At 40.8% G+C, this 26,664-nt stretch overlaps 1 protein-coding gene across 1 annotated transcript in view; it reads left to right on the plus strand.

Annotated features, from left to right (window-relative positions):
* The window catches only part of HOOK3 (hook microtubule tethering protein 3), a 128,147-nt gene that overhangs the window by 15,243 nt on the left and 86,240 nt on the right, over positions 1 to 26,664 (plus strand). The window contains 2 exon segments of the mRNA XM_043514600.1: positions 8,702 to 8,787; positions 17,565 to 17,637. Of these exon segments, the coding sequence (XP_043370535.1) occupies positions 8,702 to 8,787; positions 17,565 to 17,637 (159 nt within the window).

Raw genomic sequence — 26,664 nt, forward strand, 5'->3', positions numbered from 1 at the left:
AGAATGGTGGTAGAATGTACCTTTGGATCTTTAAAAGCTCGCTGGCGCTCTTTGCTGACTAGGTTAGACCTCAGCACAACCAACATTCCCATTTTTATTGCTGCTTGCTGTGTGCTCCATAATATCTGTGAGACTAAGGGGGAGACGTTTATGGTGGGGTGGGAGGTTAAGGGAAATTGCCTGATGGCCAATTTTGAGCAGCCAGACACCAGGGCTATTAGAAGAGCACAGGTAGGCGTGATGCGCAATCAGAGAGTCTTTGAAAACCAATTTTGTGATTGGCCAGGCTGTGGTGTGACAGTTGTGTGTGTTTCTCCGTGCTACAAACCCACCCCCTTTGTTGATTTTAATTCCCTGTAAGCGAATCACCCTCGATCCTTCAATCACAGCTGGCAAAGAAAATAAAGTAACTATTGTTTTGAACCCATGCATTCTTTATTAATTTAAAAAAAAAAAAGAGAGATAACTGACAAGGTAGCCCGGGTGGGGTGGGGGGGAGGGAAGGACAAGGCCATATTGCTTATTGTAGCCACATTACAAATGAGAACTGTTTGAATGATAGGCTTCTGTTGCTTGGGCCATCCTCTGGAGTGGAGTGGCTGGGTGCCCGGAGCGCCCCATCCCCCTGGGCTTTCTTGGGCATCTGGGTGAGGAGGATCTGGAACTTGGGGAGGAGGGGAGGCGGTTATACAATGGATGCAGCCGGGGTCTGTGCTCTTGGTTGTCTTTCCTGCAGCTCCAACAGATGCTTCATCATGTCCGTTTGCTCCCCCATTAGCCTCAGCATTGCTTCCTGCCTCTGCTCTTCATGCTCACTTAATGCTTTCCTGACCTCTGCCACTGAATGCCTCCATGCGTTAAGCTGTGCCCTATCAGTGCAGGAGGACTGCATGAGCTTGGAAAACATGTCATTGTGAGTGGTTTTTTTTTTTTCGCCTTCTAATCTGCGATAACCTCAGAGACGGAGATGATAGGGGGAGCCTAGAAACATTTCCCCTCTATTTGACACTGGTGAGGCCTCATCTGGAGTACTGTGTCCAGTTTTGGGCCCCACACTACAAGAAGGATGTGGATAAATTGGAAAGAGTACAGCGAAGGGCAACAAAAATGATTAGGGGTCTAGAGCACATGACTTATGAGGAGAGGCTGAGGGAGCTGGGATTGTTTAGTCTGCAGAAGAGAAGAATGAGGGGGGATCTGATAGCTGCTTTCAACTACCTGAAAGGGGGTTTCAAAGAGGATGGCTCTAGACTGTTCTCATTGGTAGCAGATGACAGAACGAGGAGTAATGGTCTCAAGTTGCAATGGGGGAGGTTTAGATTGGATATTAGGAAAAACTTTTTCACTAAGAGGGTGGTGAAACACTGGAATGCGTTACCTAGGGAGGTGGTAGAATCTCCTTCCTTAGAGGTTTTTAAGGTCAGGCTTGACAAAGCCCTGGCTAGGATGATTTAACTGGGACTTGGTCCTGCTTTGAGCAGGGGGTTGGACTAGATGACCTTCTGGGGTCCCTTCCAACCCTGATATTCTATGATTCTATGATTCTATGATTTGCACTTGTGGGGAGATAATAAAGGACAGTAAAATTTAAGATGATACATTTCTGAGAACAAAAGGGGGACTCTGTCACAGTGAATCAAGCAATTCACAGCAGACAGCCTGTGTGCTTTAGGTACAAGGTTGCATTTTGGCTATTATGTCAAGCGCCTTCCAGTATGGTGACACATCACAAACAGCTGGGCAACAGAATTCGGTTTCTAGGCAGCCATGGTAAGTCTTTTGCTGCGTGGGGTTGGCTTCTTTCGCCTTCATAATATGTGGGAATGATTTCAAACTGCAGCGCCATCCTTTTCCATAGCAAGCAATGCCAGCTGGGTTTCACATTTAAAAGGAGGGGTTGCGGTTTCTGGGTAGGTGTGCAGCACACACTTCCCCCCACTCCACTGCTGGCTGTTCTCTGGGATGATCCCTTTTAGCCAAGCGCAAACAACCCAGCATGAACGGGGTCCTTTTACTGTTCCCTTACAAAAATTTCCCTATGTCAACCAGCTGACCATGAATGATATCTCTCTCCTGAGGCTAACACAGAAAGATATAGCTGGAATGTTGCTTGAATGTGACCAAAACCCAGGACCATTTGCTGCCATGCGTTGTGCTGCAATGATTCCAGACTAGTTGCTACTGGCTTGGCGTGGTAAAGTGTCCTACAATGGAGGACAAAATAAGGCAGCCCTCCCCAGAAACCTTCTGCAAAGGCTTTGAGTACCTCCAGGAGAGCTTAATGGAGATATCCCTGGAGGATTCCCGCTCTATCCCCAGACATGTTAACAGACTTTTCCAGTAGCTGTACTGGCCGCGAATGCATCCCAATTCTTCAGGGCAAATCAAACATCAAAGTATTGCTTTTAAACCCGGTACTGTAGTTACAAATGTGCACTCACCAGAGGTGCCTTCTCCGGCTTCAGGGTCGGGGATCCCGTCTTGGGAGGGTATTGGCTCCAGAGTGATGAAAAGGTCCTGGCTGACGGGGATTCACCACTTGCCTGCTGAGCATTCTCCTTCTCCTCTCCCTGTTCCTCTTCCAAAATCCTCTTCCCTGTTGCGCGAGACTCCTCCCTTGCAGGTGTCCACGGACAGTGGTAGGGTAGTGGTAGGATCCCCCCCTAGAATGCCATGCAGCTGATCATAGAAGTGGCATGAATGGGGCTCTGACCCTGAGTGACTGTTTGCCTCCTTTGTTTTTTGGCAGGCTTACCTGAGCTCCTTAACTTTCACATGGCAGTGCTGTGTGTCCCTGTTGTAGCCTCTGTCTATCATGCCCTGTGGATTTTGGCATATATATTAGCATTTCGTCTTTTTGATCGGAGTTCGACCTGCACAGATTCTTCTCCCCATACAGCAATCAGATCCAGTGTCTCCCTTTCATAGAATCATAGAATCATAGAATATCAGGGTTGGAAGGGACCCCAGAAGGTCATCTAGTCCAACCCCCTGCTCAAAGCAGGACCAAGTCCCAGTTAAATCATCAGTCCATGCTGGAGCTCGTTTGCGATTCTGGGGGGACTGCATAGTCACCTGTGCTGCTGAGCTTGCCAGGCTGACCAAACAGGAAATTAAATTCAAAATTTCCTGGGGCTTTTCCATTGTACCTGGCTAGTGCATCGGAGTTGAACGCACTGTCCAGAGCGGTCACATTGGCCTCTGGGAGCTATCCCAGAGTGCTCCAATAATGTCAATTTGTGTCTGCACTACCCCAAATTTGACCCAGGAAGGTCGATTTTAGTGCTACTCCGCTCACCAGAGAAGAGTACAGAAGTCGATTTTAAGAGCCCTTTAGGTTGACGGAACGGGGTTGTTTGTGTAGATGCATTCATTTTAAAATCGACCTAACGCAGCTAAATTCGACCTAACCCTGTCGTGTAGACCAGGGCTAAGAAACATTTGTGGTCTCCCAGCACACTTGTCAAGCATCTTGCATACACATTCTCCATACAGATTAATGTATTCCAAATATCATTTGGATTGGACTTGTGTTCTGCAGGTCTACATATTGCTTCAAGCTGCAGCAATTTAGTGGCAGTATGGAGCCAGTGTAGTAATAAACTAATTCATATTGTTCTCTCACTCAAGTCCCATAGTGCTCCAGTCAGTATTGAGGTCATTTGTCTGGTCTACTTTCTTCATCCTACTGCACAGGAGTCTTCTTGGCCAGAAGCCATCTACCTGTATAATAGCACCGCACAAACCATAGAGCTCAGTGCAGACAGCTTGCACTTCAAGCAACTTCTTTCACAATTGCAAGTTTCTTTGATTGTGAACATTACAAGTATTACTAGGACAGGAGTGGCCAACCTGTGGCTCCGGAGCCACATGTGGCTCTTCAGAAGTTAATATGTGGCTTCTTGTGTAGGCACCGACTCCAGGGTTGAAGCTACAGGCTCCAACTTTCCAGTGTGCCAGGGGGTGTTCACTGCTCAACCCCTGGCTCTGCCACAGGCCGTGACCCCACTCCACTCCTTCCCACCCCCTCCCCTGAGGCTGCTGTGTCCTTGCTCCACTCCCTACCCCTCCAGAACCTCCTGCACACCACAAAACAGCTGATTGGGAAGTGCGGCTCGGGCATGGGAGATGCTGATCGGTGGACCTGCTGGTGGGTGGGAAGCACTGGGAGCGGGGTGAGGGAGCTGATGATGGGCTGCTGACGTATTACTCTGACTCTTTGGCAGTGTTCATTGGTAAATTCTGGCTCCTTCTCAGGCTCAGGTTGGTCACCCCTGTACTAGGACGTCTTAAAGGAGAACCTTTATTGACTGTGTTGCTGCCCGACTCAGATATTTGGGCCCAAATCTTATAAAGGGATGAGGAGAAAATCCAGAAGCAGCTTGCCAGTGATGTTCTTATGTACATACAACCAGTCATCTGAATACTTGGTATAATCTGGGTTTATAAGCCACGCTGGGATAAAATCAAAAACCTAAAGTACAGTGGAAAGTCAGTGGACATCAGAAGACTCAAGTCCTGGCATAGAATTTTTCATTTCCACAACGGTCTGGTGAGGAGCCTGAAGACTCACTCCTCTGCTCAGCCTGAGATGCTCCCAAACATAATGAAAAAGTACTTGGTAGCATGATTATTCAGGGGAGAAGAGAAGACCATTGCCAAGTAGGAGGAACGAGGGTTAGGAAGCCTGACCAGGAGTTGCCCAAATCACAAGATCCATTTGTAGGATGGAGGCCCAGATCCTGAGATGACTCAGCTGGTTCAGCATGACGAAGTGGAATCTGGAGATGAGAAAAGTTTTATCAGGTATGCAGCTTACTGTTGTGTACAGTACTGATGAGGACTGATTTTTTTTCAGATTCTGGGGCTGAGAGAAATTTTTCTGGGTTCTTATGAATGCCATCCTTTGTGAATGGGCAGTTATAGCCTTACATGAAGATGAAAGTGTCCACTTCACCTTCCCTCTGCTGTCCCAGTCCTCACTCCCTCAACCACTCCTCCCTTCATCCTCTCTGCCATAGTACAAGTAACAGCCCCACAGCAGCCCACTCAAAACAGTTATTCCCCCATAACTGGTCTTTCTTGGCCCCACCCTTCCATCCTCTCACTTGTGGTACCTTTTCAGCTGCATGGCCTGCCAATTATGGTAAGAGAGGATGCGCTTGGCTTGGCACTTACAGCAGCTGGCTGTGCTATACCATGTAGCCACATCCAAAATAGCAGGCATGTAATGGGGATTTTTTTTAAATGTCACATGAAACACCAATGGAAAAATAAAAACAATTGGATCTGTAACTTACTGTAATAAGTTAATTATTGGATGCTTGCCAAAGCATTTACCTTACATTGTATTGGCTGGTCCAAATGGCATCTGGCCATTTCCATACAGCATGCACAACTTGGCTATCTGCAATCACATTAGAGTTTGTCTTTCTAATGAATGCGTGAAAATGCCTGTTTATGTAATGCCAGTAAAGCAGTATAAAGTACAAGTTGGAGTGTAATTATGCAAGTAACAAGCTGTGTGCTTTGTGTTGTGAAGAGCGATCTAGTAGATCCTTCTATCCCTTATTTTACCCCAGTCTGTAGCTCCTGTATTGGAGAACTGTTTGTATGGCAACAACTCCAAAGTTAATATAAAAGTTGTTGTTGTTGGTTTTTTTTAAATAAGGCATATCACCAAGATAGCTAAGCAAGCATCACCAGTCATGGAGCTTCTCATTGGATATCATCTGCAAAAAACCCAAACCCCTCATTTTCCAAGATCCTACTTTTTTGTAATAAGTAACTTTTTATACCATTTTGGCATTATGTACTACATATCTCCCTTCCCCTGATCTAAAATAGTACCACACCTCTCCGTAGTTTTAAGTGTAGTTTGAGAATTGGGAACGTATGTCCTTAACATTCTGTGTCGAATGGCTCTGGATTAGTTATTGGAATTTAAAAGAGAAGAGAGAATTTATTTTGTCTCATTTGTTGACATTTCATGGGACATGTGAGGGATTGCTGTGGGTGTTAATTCAAACATATCTTCTTTTCTCTGTCAGGGCTTGCTGTCCAGCTGGGCATACTGTCCAGACTCCATGTTGGTGGCACAGTTGAAAAGGTGAAAGGACTAATTCATCAAAACGCATATGAATCTGAACAGAGAATGAAAATGAATTTACCACTTTGAGGAGTGAGAAATGAGGGAGCCCTGAACGCGCCTGGATGGCAGAAACAGTTCCAGCAGGAGGACAGAACTCATGCAAAAATATAGACAGCAGAAATTTACAGGGAGGCAGAGTTTCAGCAGCCATTATTTAATGACTATTTAAAGGCACAAAAGAAACTGCTTGCAGCTCTGTCCCTACAACTAGAGTCTGTTCCTGCATTGCCATGTGCTGCCCACTACCATGCCCTTCCAAAAGCAGAGAATAGAACTTTTTGGATTGGGATCTACCTCTTTGGCGCTCTCCCAGCCATTCTCCAGATGTTCAACTCCTATTTTTGACACAGGGAAAGAAAATTGTTTCTGCAGCTGGACTCCCTTATTAAAAGGAAGTTTTGTTTTTGGAAAAAAGGCATTGTTTTTTAATGTTGATGATACTTAATATAAGGTGATACTGTCTCCATTATAACATCAATAAAAAATTAACACAGCATAAATGTGCTAGGTTAACAATAATGTTGTGCGATCTAGTCCTTCATTTTTCTCTGTACAAAATAAGATATTTTCAAGTAGTTATAAAAAGAAACAAAGCATTAGTCCTTGGTGCCCTCTATTTCAGCTTTGTAGCTCTTGCTCACCAGAAGGAGTGTTCTCATCCTTCCGCTGCATCCACATGATTTTCTGGCTGTGAAAAAGTAGAGGGCAGGCTGTCTGAGCCACTCTAGTCCTTACTGATGACCTCTCCTTTGCTTTTGCTCAGGTTATGTAAAATGCAACAAGCAGATATGATCATGGTAGTATTAGTCATGGAACAGTCAACAGACCATCTACATCTTGCTTTCAGTATCCCAGAAGCACACTTCACCACCATCCTGCATTGGCTCAGTGTGTAGTGGAATCTTCTACCTTTGTTTATGAAGTTGGGGAAGTTTTAATGAGCCAAGGCAGTACTGGTTAGACAGGATCACCTGGGAGCGCAGTGGGGATGGAAACACCCATAATGTTAATATTGTTCACTGGGAATAGTTTTTCATTTTTCCTGTTCTTGAGAAGTCCAGAGTTTGGTGGTGGGTGTGTGTGATTTGTTTCAAGTCCTGGCATCATGCACTTCTCCAGGCTACTGTATGTCAATGCCCCGGGCTTCCTAGAGAGATACACTTTGGACTTCATCGTCATGGAAACAGTTTTCTTTCTGTTATGGATTTCTCTGCTTGTTGTGCTCAGGCACAGAATGGGCATACGGATTCCATTGACGGCTCTGTCAGTTTGGGGAGCCCAGCCACTTAAATTATTCGGTCTCTGGCATGTTAGCAGTCTTGATCACTTGCCCTGTAACACATACAGTATTTATTACAGTGCAAACTCCTAGCACAACAGCATTCACAATGGACTTCCCAATTGGGTTTCCATCTGAACAGTAGAAAACTAGGTTAGTCAACTTCTACAGTGTTATGGCTGCTCGCTTTTCTATAGTGAAGGAGAGCTCTCATCGTCTGGTACTGCTCAGACAAGTGGGGGCAAGCTCAGCACAAAGTTTCAGGGAAGTCTCCTTTGATCTTGAAGTTCTTGCAACCTCTTGCACAAATATTGAAGTGTATATTATTATACTGCACATTCAAAAATGAAACCCTTCCCCACCAGTATGTGTCTCTAGTCACAGCATGTTGACCAAAATGACTGTCGCCCATCCACCCTACTTCAGATGTATTTCTGTTATGGACTGGAAACCACCACTCACCCCCACATATGGCAGTATGGACTCAGCCACATTCTATTCCCCAGTTCTAAATCGGATACCAACACCTTGCATCTTAACCTCTATATTTATACCAGAGACTTTTTCTCTGTCTAGATTTTTTTTTTTTTTTTTTTTTTTGCCACACCTATCATAGTAATTGAGCACCTTACAATTAATAGCAAACTAACACTGGCCAGTACAAATCTGCTAGTACTAGCACGATTTCACTTTCATCCCACACTAGGGAGGAGTTAATTGTTCAGAGCACATGCGTGTGTATATATAATTATATAACCATGGGAAGTCAGTGGACGGTCTAGGTGATCAGCATTTTTAGGAATCAGGCGTCTTTTGTATGTGCCTAAATAGGGATTTAGGATGGTGCTTGAGTGACTTAAAAGCACAAGTTCCACTAACTTTCAGTGGGATTTGTGTTCCTAAATTATTAGATGATTTTGCAAATCCCTCCCTTAGGAATGTAACTCTAGTCACGCGTTCTGAAAATTTTGGTCAGAGCTTGTAATAGAACTTTGGTTGCAACCATATCTACGAAGCTGTGTCCATGGCTGTACAACAAGAAAAACCTCAGTGTTGTGGTTCACTAAATGAAATCCAGCACTTGCAATGTTTCCCCACTGATAGAATTAAACTTGTACACCTTTGTGTTTTGTTTTGTTTTTCTCTCTGCCATTTGCTGTTATTTGGTAGTAACAATACCGTTGTGTTACTTTTTGAAAACTCTTTGATGTGTTAATAAGAAATGGTTAAGGCAGGCTAATAAGGAAATTTCATTTTTTTTCCCCCTTCAGATCCAGACTTTTAATGTTGAAGCACCATGCCAGACTGTGGAAGATTTAACGAATGGGGTTGTGATGGCCCAGGTGCTTCAAAAGATGTAAGAACAAATTGTTTAATGGTTTGTGGGGTTTTTGCATGCAGAATAGATCATTTGTGAATGTACCCAATTATCTAAATGTAAGTAAATATGTTCTCATATTAAAAATTGACCAGTATCCAGTAAGGACTCAGCTTGCTAAACTTAGTTTGTGTTTTCACCTAAAGCATAACTAACAGTTATTTGAAAATGGAGAAAAACATCTGAAAAGTGCAGTTCATTTTAAGGCAAAAGAAGTACCTGGTCAAAGAGTTTGTGTACAAAGTTTCAACTTTATTGAGAAATAAAATGGTTAAAACTTAAGAACAGTACTTTTTACACCTCCTGTAAAAATTTTGATTTTAATTTGATTAATAATGCAAAATAGCTTATTAGTTGAGGACAATTTATGAAAACTACTAAACACATACTATGTCATAAATTACAATATGTTGTAGTGATAAATCTTGAGCCTGCTATAACTGTCAAAAAGTTTTAATAACTCACCATATTGCCATCCTTTTTAGTAGTGTCAGTGCAGAATTCAGAGATTGAACAGACATGGGTAATTTATTATTATTTCATCTGCTGGAGTTAATCCCTTCAGGTCATGGTTGAGTCAAACCAGCAAGGCAGTGTAAGGAAACTTGATGCTCATGTAATACAAGATTTGCGTTAAACAGAGAAGGTCTATTTTAATACTGCCAATCTAGCACCATTCAAAGACCATTCAATTCCTAAAAGATTAAGTGGGGGGGAACCTCTCTGTGCTTGGGATCGTCATGACTTTTTGTAATAGGTCTTTGATGGATCCAAATATGGATTAAGAGGCTGTATACACAGATTCAGAATGCATCACTGTAGTTTGTTGGTGAATGAGGTTTATTTTCAAAGTTTATTTTCAAGTGTATCATACTTACCTATCCTTTATGGAGAGATTTCTGCTTCTGTTTTGAGACTAGGGATAAGCATCTGATATGGCAGGTATTTGTCCCCCACTTTACAGCAGCCGAAGAGGGCCTTCCTCTGTGGCTTCTCCTGCCAGGGAGCCTGATACCCTCTGGGGTACATTTGCTGGGAAGAAATCTGGCCCGAAGATCAACCCATTGGGTGCAATGGGGCAAACTGGTTGGTGGCCTGGCAAATTAGTCCCTGGGCCAGCAAGGCAACCCTATTCTCCTAAAAATGGGGGAGGTGGCTGCTGAGTCTGGCCCTACCCACCCCCTCTAGCCTTGGGACTTGGTCAATATGGACAATAGGCATGATTCAGTATGTAATTCGTACATTCTTATAAAGAGTCAAGGGATCAACTTTATTCCTTAATATGGAGAAGGTACCAAAACATAATCAAAATAATTGCTGGACAAAAACAAATAAACAAATCTAAAAGTAGTTTTCTGCACAAATCCTCCAAAAGGAAGATTAGGAAATCAAAAAGAATAAAAATAGGTATTTAGTTTTTCATCAGCAGTCCCTTGTTCCACAGGGGGAAGGAGTAGCAGTCTGCCTGCGGTACACAGGAGGAAGTGGAAGGAAACTCAGAAGTTGTCTAATATTTTGTAAGAGGACTTAATATGGAAGAACATAAATTAGGAACTAAAGAGGATAATCCTGGTTTAAAAATGCAGAAAATATTTACCTCCTCCCTGGAACTTTTAAGAAGGTGCTATGCAGTATAGTTTCATTCTGCTCTGGAGGAAATTGTATAATATAATTTAGGAAATGCAGATAAGCCCAACAGAAAAGTAATGCAAAAAAGCAAGTTTCATGGAGATTTTCCAGATATGGCTGTTTTATTGAAGTAACAAATAAAACTCTCAAAGGGCAACATCTTTGGCACATATCCCACAGATAAGTTGAAGTCCTCCTACACAGAAACAGAGGCATCAGTTATGAAAGCTACGCTGCCTTCTACATCCTTTGTCAGAAAGGAATCCTGGTATGTTCAAACAATATGTCAACAGTTCTAGCTGCTCCTAAGTGTGATTAAAAACTCTCTACTATTCGAACGTTGATGTTTAGCGGACATTAAAGAGGATACAAAAAAGAAAACATGTATAGTATGCCCAGTTTTAAACTAGCACCATCATTACTAGTCTATGTATCATGAAAGATGAATAAGTCAGTGTTTTAGGCCTAAAAAACAGGAAAACCACAACATAAATCAGGTACTGTAACAACATTAATCTAAAAAGGGACTGTCACCATCTGAAGCAGGAGGGAACATGACAGAATATACTGAGGGAAGGTGAGCACTTGGGATAAGAGATCTTGTTTGTAAATTTTGTAAGAAGTTGAGATTCTAGCTTAACTGTTCTTGAATCATGTTTCAGAACATTCATGAAACTGAGACCATATTGTTACATTATATACTTTAGATATTTGTTAATCATAAAGTTATGCACATGAAAGATCATAGTAGTATGTTGTAGAGTTTGGGTAGTCATTAATCATGAAGTGATGCATCTGCTTCATACTTTATATGTCCCATAACTTCATCACTAATCAGCAGTTGATAGGGTTATTTTCTGTATCCACCTGTTGGCCAACACATGTGGCTGATTGGTGTGTACAGTTCAAAATGAGGGTCTGTAGGAATTATGTCTTGTATGTATCAAAAATAAAATTCTTGAGTGACATGGGGAGGGAAAGCTCAGTAGTCTTATTGATCATATTTTAAACTTTTTGTTGGGCCTTGTATCTTGCACACTTCCAGGGGCAGTGTCCCAAGAAAATCAACCCTGACTTACTGTTTCCAACTGCACAGGGGATATTTATTTATGGTGTGTAGTCATCATAGGTGAAATGTGTACAGTATAAAATTTGCATTTCCATAGCAGCATTTGAAATGGAATGATGCTTTAGTGATTGTTTTTATCACTCTCTTCTCCCCCCCCTCCCCCCAGCTTCAGTGAATGCTAGCTTGAATTCACTTTCCCCATGCAACCAGTGGTTTGTAATAAAGGTCAACTAAGCAATTTGTAAGTTCAGGTGATAACCCCCGTAAAATAATTTGGGCCCATCTAAATAGACTTTGTGGCTGTCAAAGCTCCTGTTAATTGAACTTCATTGCAGAGCCATGCTAGATGGCAAATTTCTAGTTACTGATATACATAGATCGGTTTCACAATAATTTTGAATGTCTTAATGCTGAGAAATGCTTGGAGCAAAAGTCGTAATATCAGCTGATTTTGAATTTTTTTCAGAGTAGTCATCAGGTATTAAATCACTTAAAAAGAAAATTACAATTGCTTCTTCTTTTGTAGTGTGGATGCCGTGATGGATTCTTTTAGGTTCTCAGATATCTATGGCAGTAAACACAGTAGCCAGTGATCACCTATGTCTCAGAAAGCTTGCCCATAAATCTAACACATTATGAGTACCTCTAAGTACTCAGTTGGTAAGGTGATTGGGAACCATTAGGCAAAACCATTTTAGAAAATACAGAGGAAAAACATTGGCTCCCATCAGCTATTTAAAATATATATATATAATTTGAAACAGCCAGTAAAGTTTTCCTTTTGCTCCTTCAATTCAAACAGGTACCACAGAAAGGACTCTTAGTCCAGAGGCAGGCGGGACTGTTCAAGCAAAGGAGGGGGAGTCCAGGGCTGACTTCTCCAGTCCACCATTCCTTCTAGATCAGCAGCATGACTCCCACTCCTGTCCCAAGACAACCAACTAATTGGGGGAAAACTGTCGCAGGAGTAGAAATGCATGACAGGAGACAGGTGGGTGCTAGAAGTTATTCAGAAGAGTTGTTGGGTAAAGTTAAAACAAAGATTTGAGCACTCCAGCAACATCCTTGAATTCAGTGAAGAGCAAATTCACTTCAGAAGCCAATAGATCACTTACTGCGAATAGGTGCTATAGAGCCAGTACCACAGATGTGATGTCTGACGCTTACTCTAGTTATCTTCAGTAATCCCCAAGAAGACTTGAAGGGTTGTGAGAGTTTGATGTGAAAATCTCTCAACAAGTGCACTTTATTAGAATGGAGAGCTGAAGTTAATCAGGTGACTTAGACTATTTCATCATATCAGTGCCTTTGAGAAAGATAAACTGTATTATCCCTGCCTGAATTTTTTGAGGGTTGCTCTACACAACCGCCTCAAGTATAAGGTCCTATATCTGAATGTGCCTTCTGCCCATGTGTGTTCACTATGATCCTAGTAATATCAATATCTTACTTCATGGGGGAAAAAGAGAGAATTATATCCATTTCTAGATGGCATCAAGAGTTTCATCAAGAGAAATCAATCAATTTTGTAAAAGAGCATCAAGAAAGCAGAGTGTTGCCGAAGAAAATATCCACTTAAGGTGCTATTAGACTCCTGACAGGGTGTCAGTTTTCCATGAGTAACCAAAATACAGTCAGCAAGAACACAGCTAATTGGATTAGACAGAATGTTGGGTAGAAATCTGAAGATGTTGGGCATGCTAGTTTCCTGCATCACTCTGGTGATCCGGGCCCATCTCCATATGTGGATAAGGCTGGCACGTCTTGTCACTGAAGCTCATGATGTTTGAAGTGCTGAACACAATAATATCTGTTTCCCTGTCAATTTATCAACCTCTGCTTTGATGGAAGGGACTCACCAAGTGTTCATCAGGGCAGATTACAGTAGAACTAGAGAGGCAAAACCAAGTCAATATTTTCTGTATTGGGACAGTGCTCGCTGTTCTTGCCATGGTAGCCTTTTCCTGGAGGGAGCTCTAGCCAAACTCATGGTTGGCATTCCATGACCATCGGAGAGTCTAGGGTAGGTTTTGAATGGAGAGTTTACCAGCCTGCCAGTGACTGGAACCCTCACTGGGAGTGAAGTGTCCTTCCTGGGCAAGTACAAATGGGAGCTGTGGAAGAAGACTCACTCATTTATGGATTCTCCCTCTAAAATGAAATATGAGACATTTTAAGACTAAAATGCATATGCAGAGATGGGCAAATATCAGGTGTGGGCATCCTGTTTTTTTGTCCCCTCCCAAGAAGACAGTGAGAGCAGTTGTCTGTTTGGTATTCATACCACACTCATTGCTGAGGAAGGCATAGATGATAGCTACTCTTGACTATCAGAATATTATCCTCTGGGCTGAGCAGAACTGAGGTTGACACCGAGATTTTGCACCTTTTCACTAGTGGCTGGCATATTTGTTTAATAATTTTCATGACTGTCATTCAGCAAGCTCCTCAGAATCACTTCCCTGCTCATGAGCAGTGCCTCATTCTTGTCTGGCTTAAATTTCAAACCAGCTGTCTCAAAGGAGAATGTAAAACTAGGGTGTCAGCATAAGGATGGCACTGCAGCCCGAAGTGATTGAAGATATCCATTAAGTGGCCTGTCATAGCCATTAAATGACTGGGATGGTAGGAGGAAAACCTTGTGGCAGAACACAAGAGAGTACTATAAGGCTTCCTTGACAGCAAGGCACAGGTGATCATTCACAGTCCTCTTGATAAGTCACTTATATGAACCAATGCAGCATGATCAGTAAGTCTCTGAAAGATATAACAAGATTAACTTGGACACCTGACTTTTGTTCATAACCGAGATCAACCAAAGATACTAGTGTAGTTTTTTAGGTTTATCCAGCCCTCATGTAACTGGAATCTATACAGTGCTACAGTTGTCCAGCTGATATTTTCTCACTCAATCTCCAGAATGGGGAGATTTGGGTCTGAAAGGAAAACAGAGTAAAACAGAAGATGGCTTCTTGTGCAAGGTGTTAAACACCACTTATTTTAAAAGAGGCTGGCATGATGCTTTCATGTAGTCATTAATAACCTTTGTCAATAGTGGAACCAAGCTTTCCTTCCTGGATTTACCTGTTCATGAGAGAGAAGGGTTCATTTCACAGCTAATTGGACAAAGTCTATTTCACACACCTAGTGAGCTCTATCAGTAAAACCAGATGAAACTCTACCATATATTTTGCATTTGTTGTTTCAATCTTTTGTAATCTTGTGTCTGTAGTCATGGATCTGAGCTATGTCTCTGAATGGGAGCAGTCTGGAGTCATAAGATTGCCTAGTACTTAAAATCATTCTTCCAGTTATGTGTTTGTAGATGCTGTCAGAGAAAAAGAAATATGCCTTAGCCTTCATCATAGTCTTCGTAGAGGAATGTGTAAAATAGCATCTGGAATCTGTTGAGTTGAGACACTTTCACCATTGTGATCTTCTGTCTCCTTTGCCACATAATCTGTCACAGACCATTTGTTAACTCTGAGGACATTGTAGAGAAAGGGGATACCTGGGAGCTAGCAGACCAGAAGAAAGAGGACAAAAATTTGTATGGTTTAACCATCAAAGCACTAATCTAATGGTTGGCCAGCTGTATCTGAGTTTCGGGCTTCATTTGGATCACAAGGCACATTAGTGGATTTGATAGATTTAAAATAAATGGATCACCCCAAAAGATCACAAAGTGGCTTAGCCTTAATAACAGATATACTTTTTTCATATAGGATTCACTTCAACACCATTGGATCGAACAAAGCAATAACAGTGCCCAATGGCAGCGTAACTTTTTAAGTCAGCAATCTAAGAATACTTTTTCTTCTTGAAACTGCCTGGATGTTTACCCATTTTGGAGACTCACTAGAGAAGTAGACCCTAATAGCCATACTCGTTCAAAAAGTGCCATCATTTTTCTGGCTACTGGTGGTCAGATTTTGATTTTATTTGTCATAAAAAATGTGGAGCCCCCTATAGCAAAGTGCTCCGTGGAACTATGCTGTGGGGCATTGCTTTAATACTGATTAAGATGTGGAAATGTCACCTACTAAATCACTAATTTTTTTTATTGTTGTTCCCTTTGTCTCTTCTTCATTCTGTTTGGCTGTTTGCTTTCTGCTTCATTCTGAGTGTGTGTGTGTGTGTGTGAGAGAGAGAGAGAGAGAGAGAGAGAGAGAGAGAGAGAGAGAGAGAGAACATGATTTTGGATACTTGTTTACTGGAACTGACAGTTACATTTAGTTCCTGGCCTCTTTGTAGGTGGGAACATAACTGTCAAAATTCTATGTTGGAAAATGTGATTTTTGAATAAACAGTTACCAGTAAGAAACATTAGCTCTTTTTAGCTAGTCTCTGAACCTTGGGGAGAAAGCCCTAGCAGTTGCTCAGGGAAGATGTCTGCCAGAGGGATAGAAAACAGAGGTGTACAGAAAATATAATGGCAGATTATACAAAACAATAGTGTGCCCTCATTGAGTACTGTTTTCTATCTTGGTTGCTTCACCTCAGGAGCCAAAGTTGGAAAAAACTTGAAAGAAAGGTGACTGTAAAAAAAAAAAAAAAATTAAAGGTTTGACGGGGCTTACAAGGAAAATACTTTTAAAATGCTAGGATTTTTTTTAGGATAGAAGGGAAAACAATTAAGTAGATGCTCAGAGGTAAATATAAACTAAGTGCTCCTTTTCAACTTTTTCCTCTGTATGAGAATGGGTTTATTTGGGTTTTTTTTGGTTGAAATTGAAGTGATTACATTTTTAAAGGAATATTTAAAGTTAGTATGTGGGAACTCACTGCTCCAGGAATTCATAAGAAGTACGTGTGGCTGGATTTAAACAGTCTATTAATTGTATCAATAATAACATATACAAATATGCAAGCTAAATATGGTTATTGTAAGATAATTCAGACTTCATGATTTCAGGCATCAGGTGATTGCTTGTGAGGACTGGAAAGGAAATTTTCCATTTGCAGAACATGGTACAAATTGGCTAGGTGCTTTGTCCAGCTATGCTGGAAGGAGGACAGGAAATGTTTGATGGCTGCAACTTTATTCTTAAATGTCTGGGAGTACCTGACAGATAAAAGTGTACAATGCAGGTTATCATTTTAATATATACATGAGGGGCCATCCCGCTTACCCAGCCTCATCCCCAGCCAACCCAATTCTGGGACTTCACCATCTCTCCCCCTTGAATGAGGGTGGGGGGGTTATAAAGAGTGAGGGGGTTGGCTCCCTACCATACCAATCATAGGAGCCCTGAACCATCCCCTCCCCTCCAGTTCTGCTCTTTTAAAGAATACCTCCCTTAAATCGGTTACCAATCCTTTTTATCTGATCACTGTATCCCTTCCCTACGGAGTACCTACACTTGGACATCTACCCCACCTTTACATAAAGAGTTGCGACATCATAGCCTAACTCCCATTTCATGTTCATCCTAACTAAGCCCCTCTAATCCTTCTGTGGGGAAGATGAAAAAAAAACCACTTCACCTTGGCCAATGTGGTGAGGGAAAAATTCCTTCTGTGCCCCCTGAAAAAGGAGCGAGTAGAGCATTGCCCATAGCAGATCCTGATAAAACCCAGTATTTCACCACTTCTGTGGGTGGGAGGGTGGGTGCTGCTCTGTCTGGTCCAGGTAAAAGAGTGCTTTTCCTCCACCGGCATGGACCTCTATAATTGCACCTCTATTCCGGTCACTGGCAGGGGGTGGGTCAGGGTCAGCGTCCGCATGCTGACCTGGTCTGCCACTGCAGCAGAAAGTCACTCGCTGTCTCTTTACCACTCAAAGGGGCATGAACCTTTTACAATAAGCCAGACAATGGCCCCCACAGCTTAGGTGTCATTTTAAGAGTATTACAGTCGCCTCAAAAGTACTAGGTAAGTATTGGAGATATTCGGATAACTCTATGATGAGTGTGATATAAATATTTAGATAGACTATATTAATATCTTTATGTGTATATGCATTTAAATGAACATCAGTATAGGATTCATCTGGAATCTCTAGCTTGTTAGTACTAGAAATTGGTGTTTTTAACAGATATGCTAATTTTATTTTCAGAGATCCAGCATACTTTGATGAAAACTGGTTAAACAGAATCAAAACAGAAGTAGGAGACAATTGGAGGCTAAAGGTATTTTTTCATGCTTTGCTTTTCTACAGTCAGTATTTTAGTTCTTAATAAAATATTTTTTCAGTATTAACTTATTCCTAAATTAAAATATTAGCTTACAGTAGAAGATATCAAACTAACTATAGTAAATGTAATTAAGGATTTCTCATTATCTAAAGTTGAATTAAACTCTACAAGAGCCAACAATGTCAAAAACCAAGTTAATGGTGTAAATCCGTTTCAGTAATTTGAGAAAACTTATCAGAAAAATAAACCTTAAAAGAGCTTTGAAAATTTTTTTAAAGAACATTTCAACAGGTAGGAAATTTGAATGAAGGTTAAAAAAAAATTTTTTTTTAGTTGCTAAGTATGGAAATGCCCAACCAATTACCCTAAAAATCTTAAGTGCACTTCAAAAAAGACTGTGGAAAAATGACATCTTATTATTCTGCTTCTAAGGTATATTCAGTCATATCTATGATAAAGAGGTAAAATGATGCTACTCTTTATTACAGTGTCCACTCAACTGTGGAAGAGCAAACTATTCTGGTTTGGATTTTGCATAATCATCAGATTTGTTAACTAATTTCTAGTTCCACAATCACTTGTGTAACTCAGTCACCTTGTAATAATATCTTCAATTACACTTTTACAAATCCTCAAGTCAATAGAGATTGCACAGGTGTAGTGGCGGGTAGTTTTCGACCTCCACAAACCAGAAAGAACACAGCTAGATGCTGAGATCCCAATGTGGGTTTGAGGAAAAATACCTTCAGTTGTAAATTGAACCAATTTGATCTGAAGATCATTGAGATGTAATCAGATGTTCAACCCTACAATGACAGGTTTCAGAGTAGAAGCCCTGTTAGTCTGTATCCTCAAAAAAGCAGGAGTACTTGTGGCACCTTAGAGACTAACAAATTTAATCCCTTTTCAGGATAGAACCATAGGTGAAAGGTAAACTGCTATAAAAAAGTTGTTTGTGCCTCTTTATTGTTCTTCACCTTTTTCCATAAAAAGGTTGTTTGCTTGTTTTTCTTCCTAGAAATAACAAGCCTCGACTGCTGTTTTTCTTGATCAACTGGAGAACCACTGTCCATAACATCACAATAGGCTGAAAGTTCATCTGCAGCTTTTGCAGCTCCCTGTTGAAATTGGGGGAAGGGAACTTTCTCATACCAGTTTGTCAGGAGTTTGAATTTGACATTAAGGGGAGTGTTCCCCCAAAAAAGTTTAAAGCAGCCGTATTAAACTCTTCCTCTCCTAAATGAAGAGAGGGAAAGTAGCTGAGGTATGTCTATTGATGTCAGAATCTTAGTAGTTTTTCAGTCCTCCACTTTATAAATAAGAATGTGACGAGCTAATACTTTTCATGCAAGGAGTGTACTAAAGGAAACAAACAAAAAAACCCCAACAACAATGCAACCTTTGAGACCTTCGTAAAAATAATAAAGGGCACAAACAAAATATTTAACTCTTCCTTTTTGTAGCCTTGCCACTTGCAGGGATCCTTGATATAAGGAGTATGCCTTTCTGACAAGTAACACAGTTACAGTTTGTCTTCAGCTCTCTATATATTGGTCATTTGAAATGTGGTGAGTGGGGACATCTTCAGTATGTATACTTCGATGGCTTATCTCCAGATTTAAGATGTCAGTAGCATGTATCTGTGAACATCCTTAATAGTAAAAACAACAAGGAGTCCTTGTGGCACCTTAGAGACTAACAAATTTATTTGGGCATAAGCTTTCGTGGCCTATAACCCACTTCATCAGATGCATGGAATAAAAAATACAGTAGGCAGGTACAAATATACAGCACATGAAAAGATGAGCGTTGCCTTATCAAGTAGGGGTTCAGTGCTAACGAGGCCAGTTCAATCAGGGTGGATGTGGCCCATTTCCAACAGTTGACAAGAAGGTGAGAGTATCAACAAAGTCTTTATTCGGGCCTAATTTGATGGTGTCAAGTTTGCAAATTAATTCTAGTTCTGCAGTTTCTTATTGAAGTCTGTTTTTGAAGTTTTTTTGTTGAAGCATTTTGTATACTATCCCAGAAGGCTCTGTTACAGTGAATAGAAGAATATTCTGACTGTGTGTCAGGCACAAGATAGAGCTTTGTTCCCTGTCTCCAGTGTTGCATGGTGTAGTAGTCAAACACTTACACTAGAAGTACAAATCAGTGAAGGTATCCAAGTCTGGGGAATAGATGACGAGGTAGAATACTATACAGCTGATCTTGTTTTCCTGATGCACCCCCCACGCCGACGACATCCTAATCCTGGTGCTGTTGTCATTGAGGAATTACATGGTTATAAATTTAACCTTAAATCAGAGTTTTGATTGTACATTGGAGCTGTGCAAGAATGCATGGCTCAGTGCTACGTTAGCACATACTTTGATTAAGTATTTGATCATCATAATCTCTTTGAATTGGTCTGAAATACAAATATTGAATTATTAGCCTTCTCACTTAATCAGTTTTAAAGTGATTTGAATCACTGGGCAAATTTACCAATAACTATGAAGGACAGAGTTGTCCTATTAAAAATGTAATGTGCTCTTACTATACCAGTGGCAAACTTATCTGTATGATTGAATACTAAGGATTATTCTCAAATTCTGAAGGAACATAAATTGCATAGGCAGGTCTTAACATTTCCAGTTGTAGAGCTTACTTTTTGGCTTCAGAGACAGAGAAAAAGGGTAGAAAGAGACCATCGGGGACACATTATAGCACTGGGTACAGGCAGAGCTGTATAGACTAGAATGAATTCAACTAGCTAATGTACTGTATCTTAAATTGAACCAAATTTCTTTATTATGTTAAATGCCACTATGTATGTCATTATACATCCACATGTAATAGAATTAAGGAAAGATGCCACATTTCTTGTGCAAAATTTTGGATAAGCACAGTCTTTGGTAATCCATCTTTTCTATTGGTAATGAACACCCAACTTATCAATTTTGGTTTAAGAAATAGGTTTGTTTTTTGTTTTTTTGTAAAAATCTCTAAAAATGAAAAGATAATTATCTCTTGCTTAGTACAAGAGAAATCCACTTTGCATAATTATATTTTAGATTGCATGCAGAACAGAGATTTTCTATTAAAAACACATTTTGGAAACAGAATGCCAATTCTTTTAACTGGGAAACAGCACAAAAAATATTTCATTCTGTTACCAAGGCCTTGCAGTTGTGAACTTCCCTAAACCACAAACTTCAATATTTCAGTGTTCAAAAGGTATAGGAATACCATTAACTGAGGAGGACTGGTCAGTTTGAAAAATGGTTGATAACATTACTGTGCATAATGACTTGAGACAGATGCAAATGTCCATAGGTGTTTTATTTCATCACATTTTATGTCTGTGCAGAATATTATTGAATGTGTGGGGGATGGGGAATAAAAAAATGGATAATGTCCTCTTTTTCTCATTCACTATGGAAGTGTTCAGAAATTCATAAATTTTGGGGAAAGGTTGAATAATAAGTTCCCAGTTATCTCCTTTTTGATCCCAAGCTTTTTGTCCTAGATATTTGCCTGGGCAATCAGACTGCAGCATTTGTTTAAAAATGTCATTTATTTCCATTAGTACTAGCAGACTGTGTGCTCAAATATTGGGTAACATTGTCCAACCTTAAAATGATAGTTTCTGTTAGACTTTCTACCACTAGAACAGATCATTGGATGTCTTGTGAAAAGGGAGGATATTTTCAAAGATGAATGGCTCTGTTTGATACAGTTTAGGCAAAATGGAATAATCTATTAAATTATGATATAGACTATTTAGGACTATAACCAAACCTGGACTCTTGAAAACTATTTTTTTTTATTCTTGTTCTAGTGTAGTTTTATACCACTTTGTGATACTTTGATTATTTAATTCTCTGTTTGTGCAGCAGCACTAATAAAGTTTGGTTTTAAAAAATGGTGACTGCTGGACCTCAGTTAGGTGTGTCCCATCCCACCAGCACTCTGTCTTACATTAAATAAATTGGACCTGTCTTCCAAGCCCTAAGATCACATTGACATTGAGTTGTTTGTTCCACTGCTCCAGCTGGGTGGGATGTAACAAGCATAGAACTGGGTACCATCACTGTTCATTATAGTCCTTTCCATGGTCTACTATCATCCTACGTAAGAGAGTCCTCTGGGAGAGGAGCGATTGCTTACAAATTACCCTTTCAATTCTCTCAGACAGATAGGAACAGAACCTCCTGCTAGGATCGGCAGGTAAGACTGCAGAATCTCATGATCATCCACATGAAAGGCTGTGAATTGGTCTGAAAGAGCCTGCACGGACACTTATCTTCATGGCAAGAAGGCGATCAGTGATTAACACAATTAGCTTAGTTTCCACTAATCCCCAGCTTCTGAACCAGCGCTGCTTCTTTGAGTGATGGTCCCTATTGTGTATTCCACATGTGCCATGCATTTGGTTCCAGAAGTGTTTCCAAAGTGTGCCAACTTAGCTACTTTGTCACTAGATTTAGTGACTTTTTGGTTTCCTTAGTGAGGAAGTAAGTGTCAACGTGACCAGTGACAAATCTAGCGACTTTCACTGCTGATTACAGTGACATTCAGAGAAATAAATCACCAATATGTATCACCAAATCATTCACAAACAGCTCAGTAGTGTTGTTAAAATCAATTTCATTCTCCTCTTATGACATTCTGTTGCACACCAAGTTAATGTCATTATGTCTCAATTGTTGTGACAATACTGCTATATAGGTCAGAATGCTGGAGTATGCGGAAGATTGATAAATGAAAGATACTGACTGCAGAAATGAACTGGCTGAGGGGAATACTGAGAATTTCAAGACTGCAGAAAATAATAAATGAAGTGATGAGAAAATAGATAGGGCAAGAAGTAACACTGTTACAGAAGATTCAAGAAAGACTGCAGTGGTTTGGACATGTGCCCAAGATGCACCTAGGGAGGATACCATACATGGCAATTCCTATCAGAGTGTAAGAAACTAGAAATGGAGGAAGACCGAGGGTGCATTGGATAGACATGGTAAAGAATGACACAGAACAAAAAGTTTTGAAAATGAACAGAGAGGTGAAGCTGGTACAAGATGAAGTGGTAGAAAGATTTCAATCAGTCTCATTGTTGCTGCTGAGCTGATGGGCGGGAATCAAAGATGTAATGGTAGGACTTGTGTCCCCCCTTTAGGTCAAGGACTGTAGTGCAAACACTTGAGTGTGTTTAATCCATCCAGCAGTATGCTATATGTAGTTTGTATATGGAATTACTTCTACTTCTGTCATTGCTTGACTGAGTGCCGCTTTGTTTTCTAAAGCTCTGAAACAATATAATTATATTCTCACCTCAGTCCTGATATTTAACTTTTACAGATTAATCAGTTGCTCTTAGCACTTGCTTTGCTTCCCTATTGTGATATAAATGTTTTTGTCGCTGCATTTGAATTTCTCCTTAAAATGTGTGTTGTGACTGGAAGGTGATGTTAATATTGCTACTGAGTCGAATTTAAAATAGAAAACAGTTGCACTAATTTCCTATGCTGATTGGCCCTTGGAAGCAGCTATATTCCAACATATTTGCTGTAAACCACTAAAAATGATTAGTGTTAGATAAGTTGGAGTTACTTGTATTATGGTGGGTCTTATGATTGGCTGGTTGTGTGTTTTACCATGGTGTTGCAGCAAACACTTGAAAGGGATGTATCAAGGTATTGATTGTTGTGGAGATAGAAAGATGGGGTCATGGAGATCAGATGTTGGGTTTCTTTTAAGTCACCTCTCTCTTGGGTGCTCTCTAACCACCCTAGTCTTGGTAGCAGATGAGCTGCGATCTCCTACTCAAAAAGGGGTAAAGTCTGGGCTGGGGGTTATATGGAAGGAAAATGATCACTTTCTTTTTGATTAGGGGATCTTGATTCAAATGGAGATTGCATGGGGAAAAGGGTAGTATTTTTCATGTTATTTCTTTGTCACTTTTGGGAAATATTCAAGGTCCCCATGTACTCTGAGGTAAACTGGACTTAATTCTGCAGCATGGCCCTTGGTTTCTATGGCACTTCAGTGCAGCGGGCTGGAAATTTTGCGGCAGCCTCAGGTAAATTCAAAATTGGAGGTTTTTAATGAATCAGTTATGAAAATGAATAATACAATCAGTACAGCATTCCTTATCGTGTTCGATTTGATATTAAAATCAAGTAATTTACCTTTCCCCTAAATTTAAATTCGGTGCAGATTTTTGTAATGAAAATGCATAACTGCTGTGAACATCTGTTTTCCAGAGGTGGTGGGGACTGGATGCCTTGGCAGTTGGAAATTTTGACACCAGAGAAGGTGTGGGAGGTGGTTTAGGATTGTGAAATTAATGACAATTCTTTGTTCAGTCTCACATCATTAGAGAGCTTGGAATAGCTGCAGTGTGCAGTTTTGCTCTGCAGTATCTCCAGTTTCTCATTTTAGGCTGATCATGATTTAAAAAATCCAAGTAGATAGCATTTTTTCTAGTCTGATTTGAGATTTCATGGTCATCATGACACCCATAAACGTATCGCATGTGTTTTTAGCTCACATTTGTGCTTTTGGGGATGGAGGGTCTGTTTCATTGTTTAGCCAATGGAAAGTGATTGAGCTGAATGGCTTTCAGAGCTCTCTGTTGGCTAATTCTGTTGTTGGCCAAGTAGGTCATTATAGTGTGCCCTTTAATATCAGTACAGTGGTTCCTAAATTTTCTCTGCATTATCTTCTTAGGTCTTGTTGGAATACAGATGGCTTGTGGCACTGCTTAGAGTGCTCTTTACTGAGTTGCGTATAGAGTATGTTTATAATCTTCTCCCATCACTCTAAAGGACATGAAGAGTCATTCCCCCTCCCCTCCCCATAGTGTCTACAAAGCCATGACATCTATGAGTGGCTATTGACTGGTACTTAGGTTGGTGAATCCTAGCTGCCTACATTCAGAAGCAGTTTCTCATGAATAGTTTTCTATCTACCGCATGGACAAATAGAAAGGATTGACACAGGATTAACTCCTTGCGGGGGCAGATGCAAAATCTTTGGTTGCAGTTTTGGCCAGTCTAACTTGCTGAGGTTCTAAGGGAGCTTCTATTTTTGAGTGAGAGCCAGGCCCCTCATAGTTAGTAAAATCAAATTGGGAGTGACGTTAGGTCTTTTTTTGGCAGGGCTGAGGGGCCTTCCTTTTTACATTTGTGGTATCAGAATCTTTGAACAGCAGTGTCCATTGGGCCATGTCTGCACGCCACAGGTCCTCATCCCCACTCCCTCATGAGGGCATAAAGGTCAGCAGAGTGGTCAGACCCATCCTTCAGGTCTCTCTTACTGCCTGTGGCAGCGAGACAGAACCAGGTTGTATATTCCTGCTACCCTTTAGCTAATAACAAGTAAAAAGAGGAAATACTCTAGGTAGATAACTAGGGTTGTCTTAACTATTCTCTTCAGAAAGTTCTTTTAATTTTCTTGCAAACCGGCTTCCTTGCCACTCCCAAAAATTATTTATTATTCGGTACTCTTCACCGTAGCCACTATCATGGTGCCTTCAAACCCTGTCCATCTCACAAATGACACATTCTCCTCACAGATGGAGGTAGCCATGGTCTGTTCCGCTTAGGTGAAAGCCATATGAGTAACCATTGCACTGTCTGCCAGTCTTTCTCATCAAAAATGAAAAAATCTGGAGACACTGGGCTAAAACTATTTCTGTTGGAGCAGTCTGTAAGGGGCACTTTTAGACCCAGAAGAATAGGCATCAGGCTGCAAGATGAGACCTTGTACCTCCAAGTCCAGTTAGAGCCCTTGTGAGCTGCAATGCGACTCTGAAGGCAAATTCCAGTAAGGCAGCTGACACCGTACTGATTGGCCGTCCATGACTGCCCAAGTCAGCTTATCGCTGATGGCTGCTCCAGCACCAAAAGACTGTGATGTATCCTCCACTTGGAATCAAGGTAGACCAGAACACCAAACGGGCCATGGTTCCTAGCACCAGTGCTTTTACCTCCTGTAAAAAGGGAAGAGCTCAGAGGCCTAAGAAAAGATCATTTGCCTTCGGTCTCCTGGAATTTGGCAGAAAATCCTTTAGTAATACAGGGTAAGTGACATGGTATTGATTCCTTGCCCAATACTAAGTAGTACCAAAACAACCTGTATACCTACATCTGCTACCGATACCTTGGCACTGGCAATCAAGGCCCTAAAGGATAAAGCAGACCAACTATTGTTGGAAGTCGCTGCTTATCTGGTACCGTCCTCTGTACTGAGGACGTTACTCTTGGCACTAATTCTGATGTCTAATTTCTCAGTACTGACAGTACCCCCAGAGTTCAACACCACCTTTAGTGGAAATCTACTCCTTTTCTTCCCTGTCTGGGCTGCACCTTTTCCCTCCGACTAGCCTAGAGCCTTCCCCTCTCCCTCATTCACCGAGATCAGGAAATAGTTCACCCTCTCATTTTGGAGCCCCAGCTTCCCCATCACTTTCATGACATTGGCTTAAACAGAACCTTTAAAATTTTTCACCACGGCCTGAGTCAAGCCCATTCCAGTCAGTAGGAATTTTTGTCATTCACTTCATTGTGCTCCATTGGCTGGTGTCGACTTTGGATCGGGCCCACATCATGGGACAATCATATATAACGAATGATTGATTCTGGCAAGATACTTTTCACTAGAAATACAAATAGACTTACATTTGTGTATGTGATTCTGCTTACAGTATTACTCGTGATTTTTCTTAGCCTTCTGTATAGCTACACAATTGTTTTTATATATTTATATAAATACAGTAGAATTTCAATTTTACTAAAACCAGCCTTACAAACGACTAGTTACATAAATAATTTTTCCGGAAAGGGGGAAAAAATCACATAATGAAAGTGATGTCGATGAACAAGTCGACATCTCTTCTCATTCCAATTTCTTCAGTGGATAGGAAGTATCTTTGCAGTGGTGTAAAGAACAAGACAACGACGATGCAGTGCACCATACTGCAATTTATGCACCCTACCTACTGTAATTCTGAGATATACAATTTTTTGAGCATTT

This window comes from Dermochelys coriacea, chromosome 5 (assembly GCF_009764565.3).
Source record: "Dermochelys coriacea isolate rDerCor1 chromosome 5, rDerCor1.pri.v4, whole genome shotgun sequence".
Classification (NCBI taxonomy): domain Eukaryota; kingdom Metazoa; phylum Chordata; order Testudines; family Dermochelyidae; genus Dermochelys; species Dermochelys coriacea.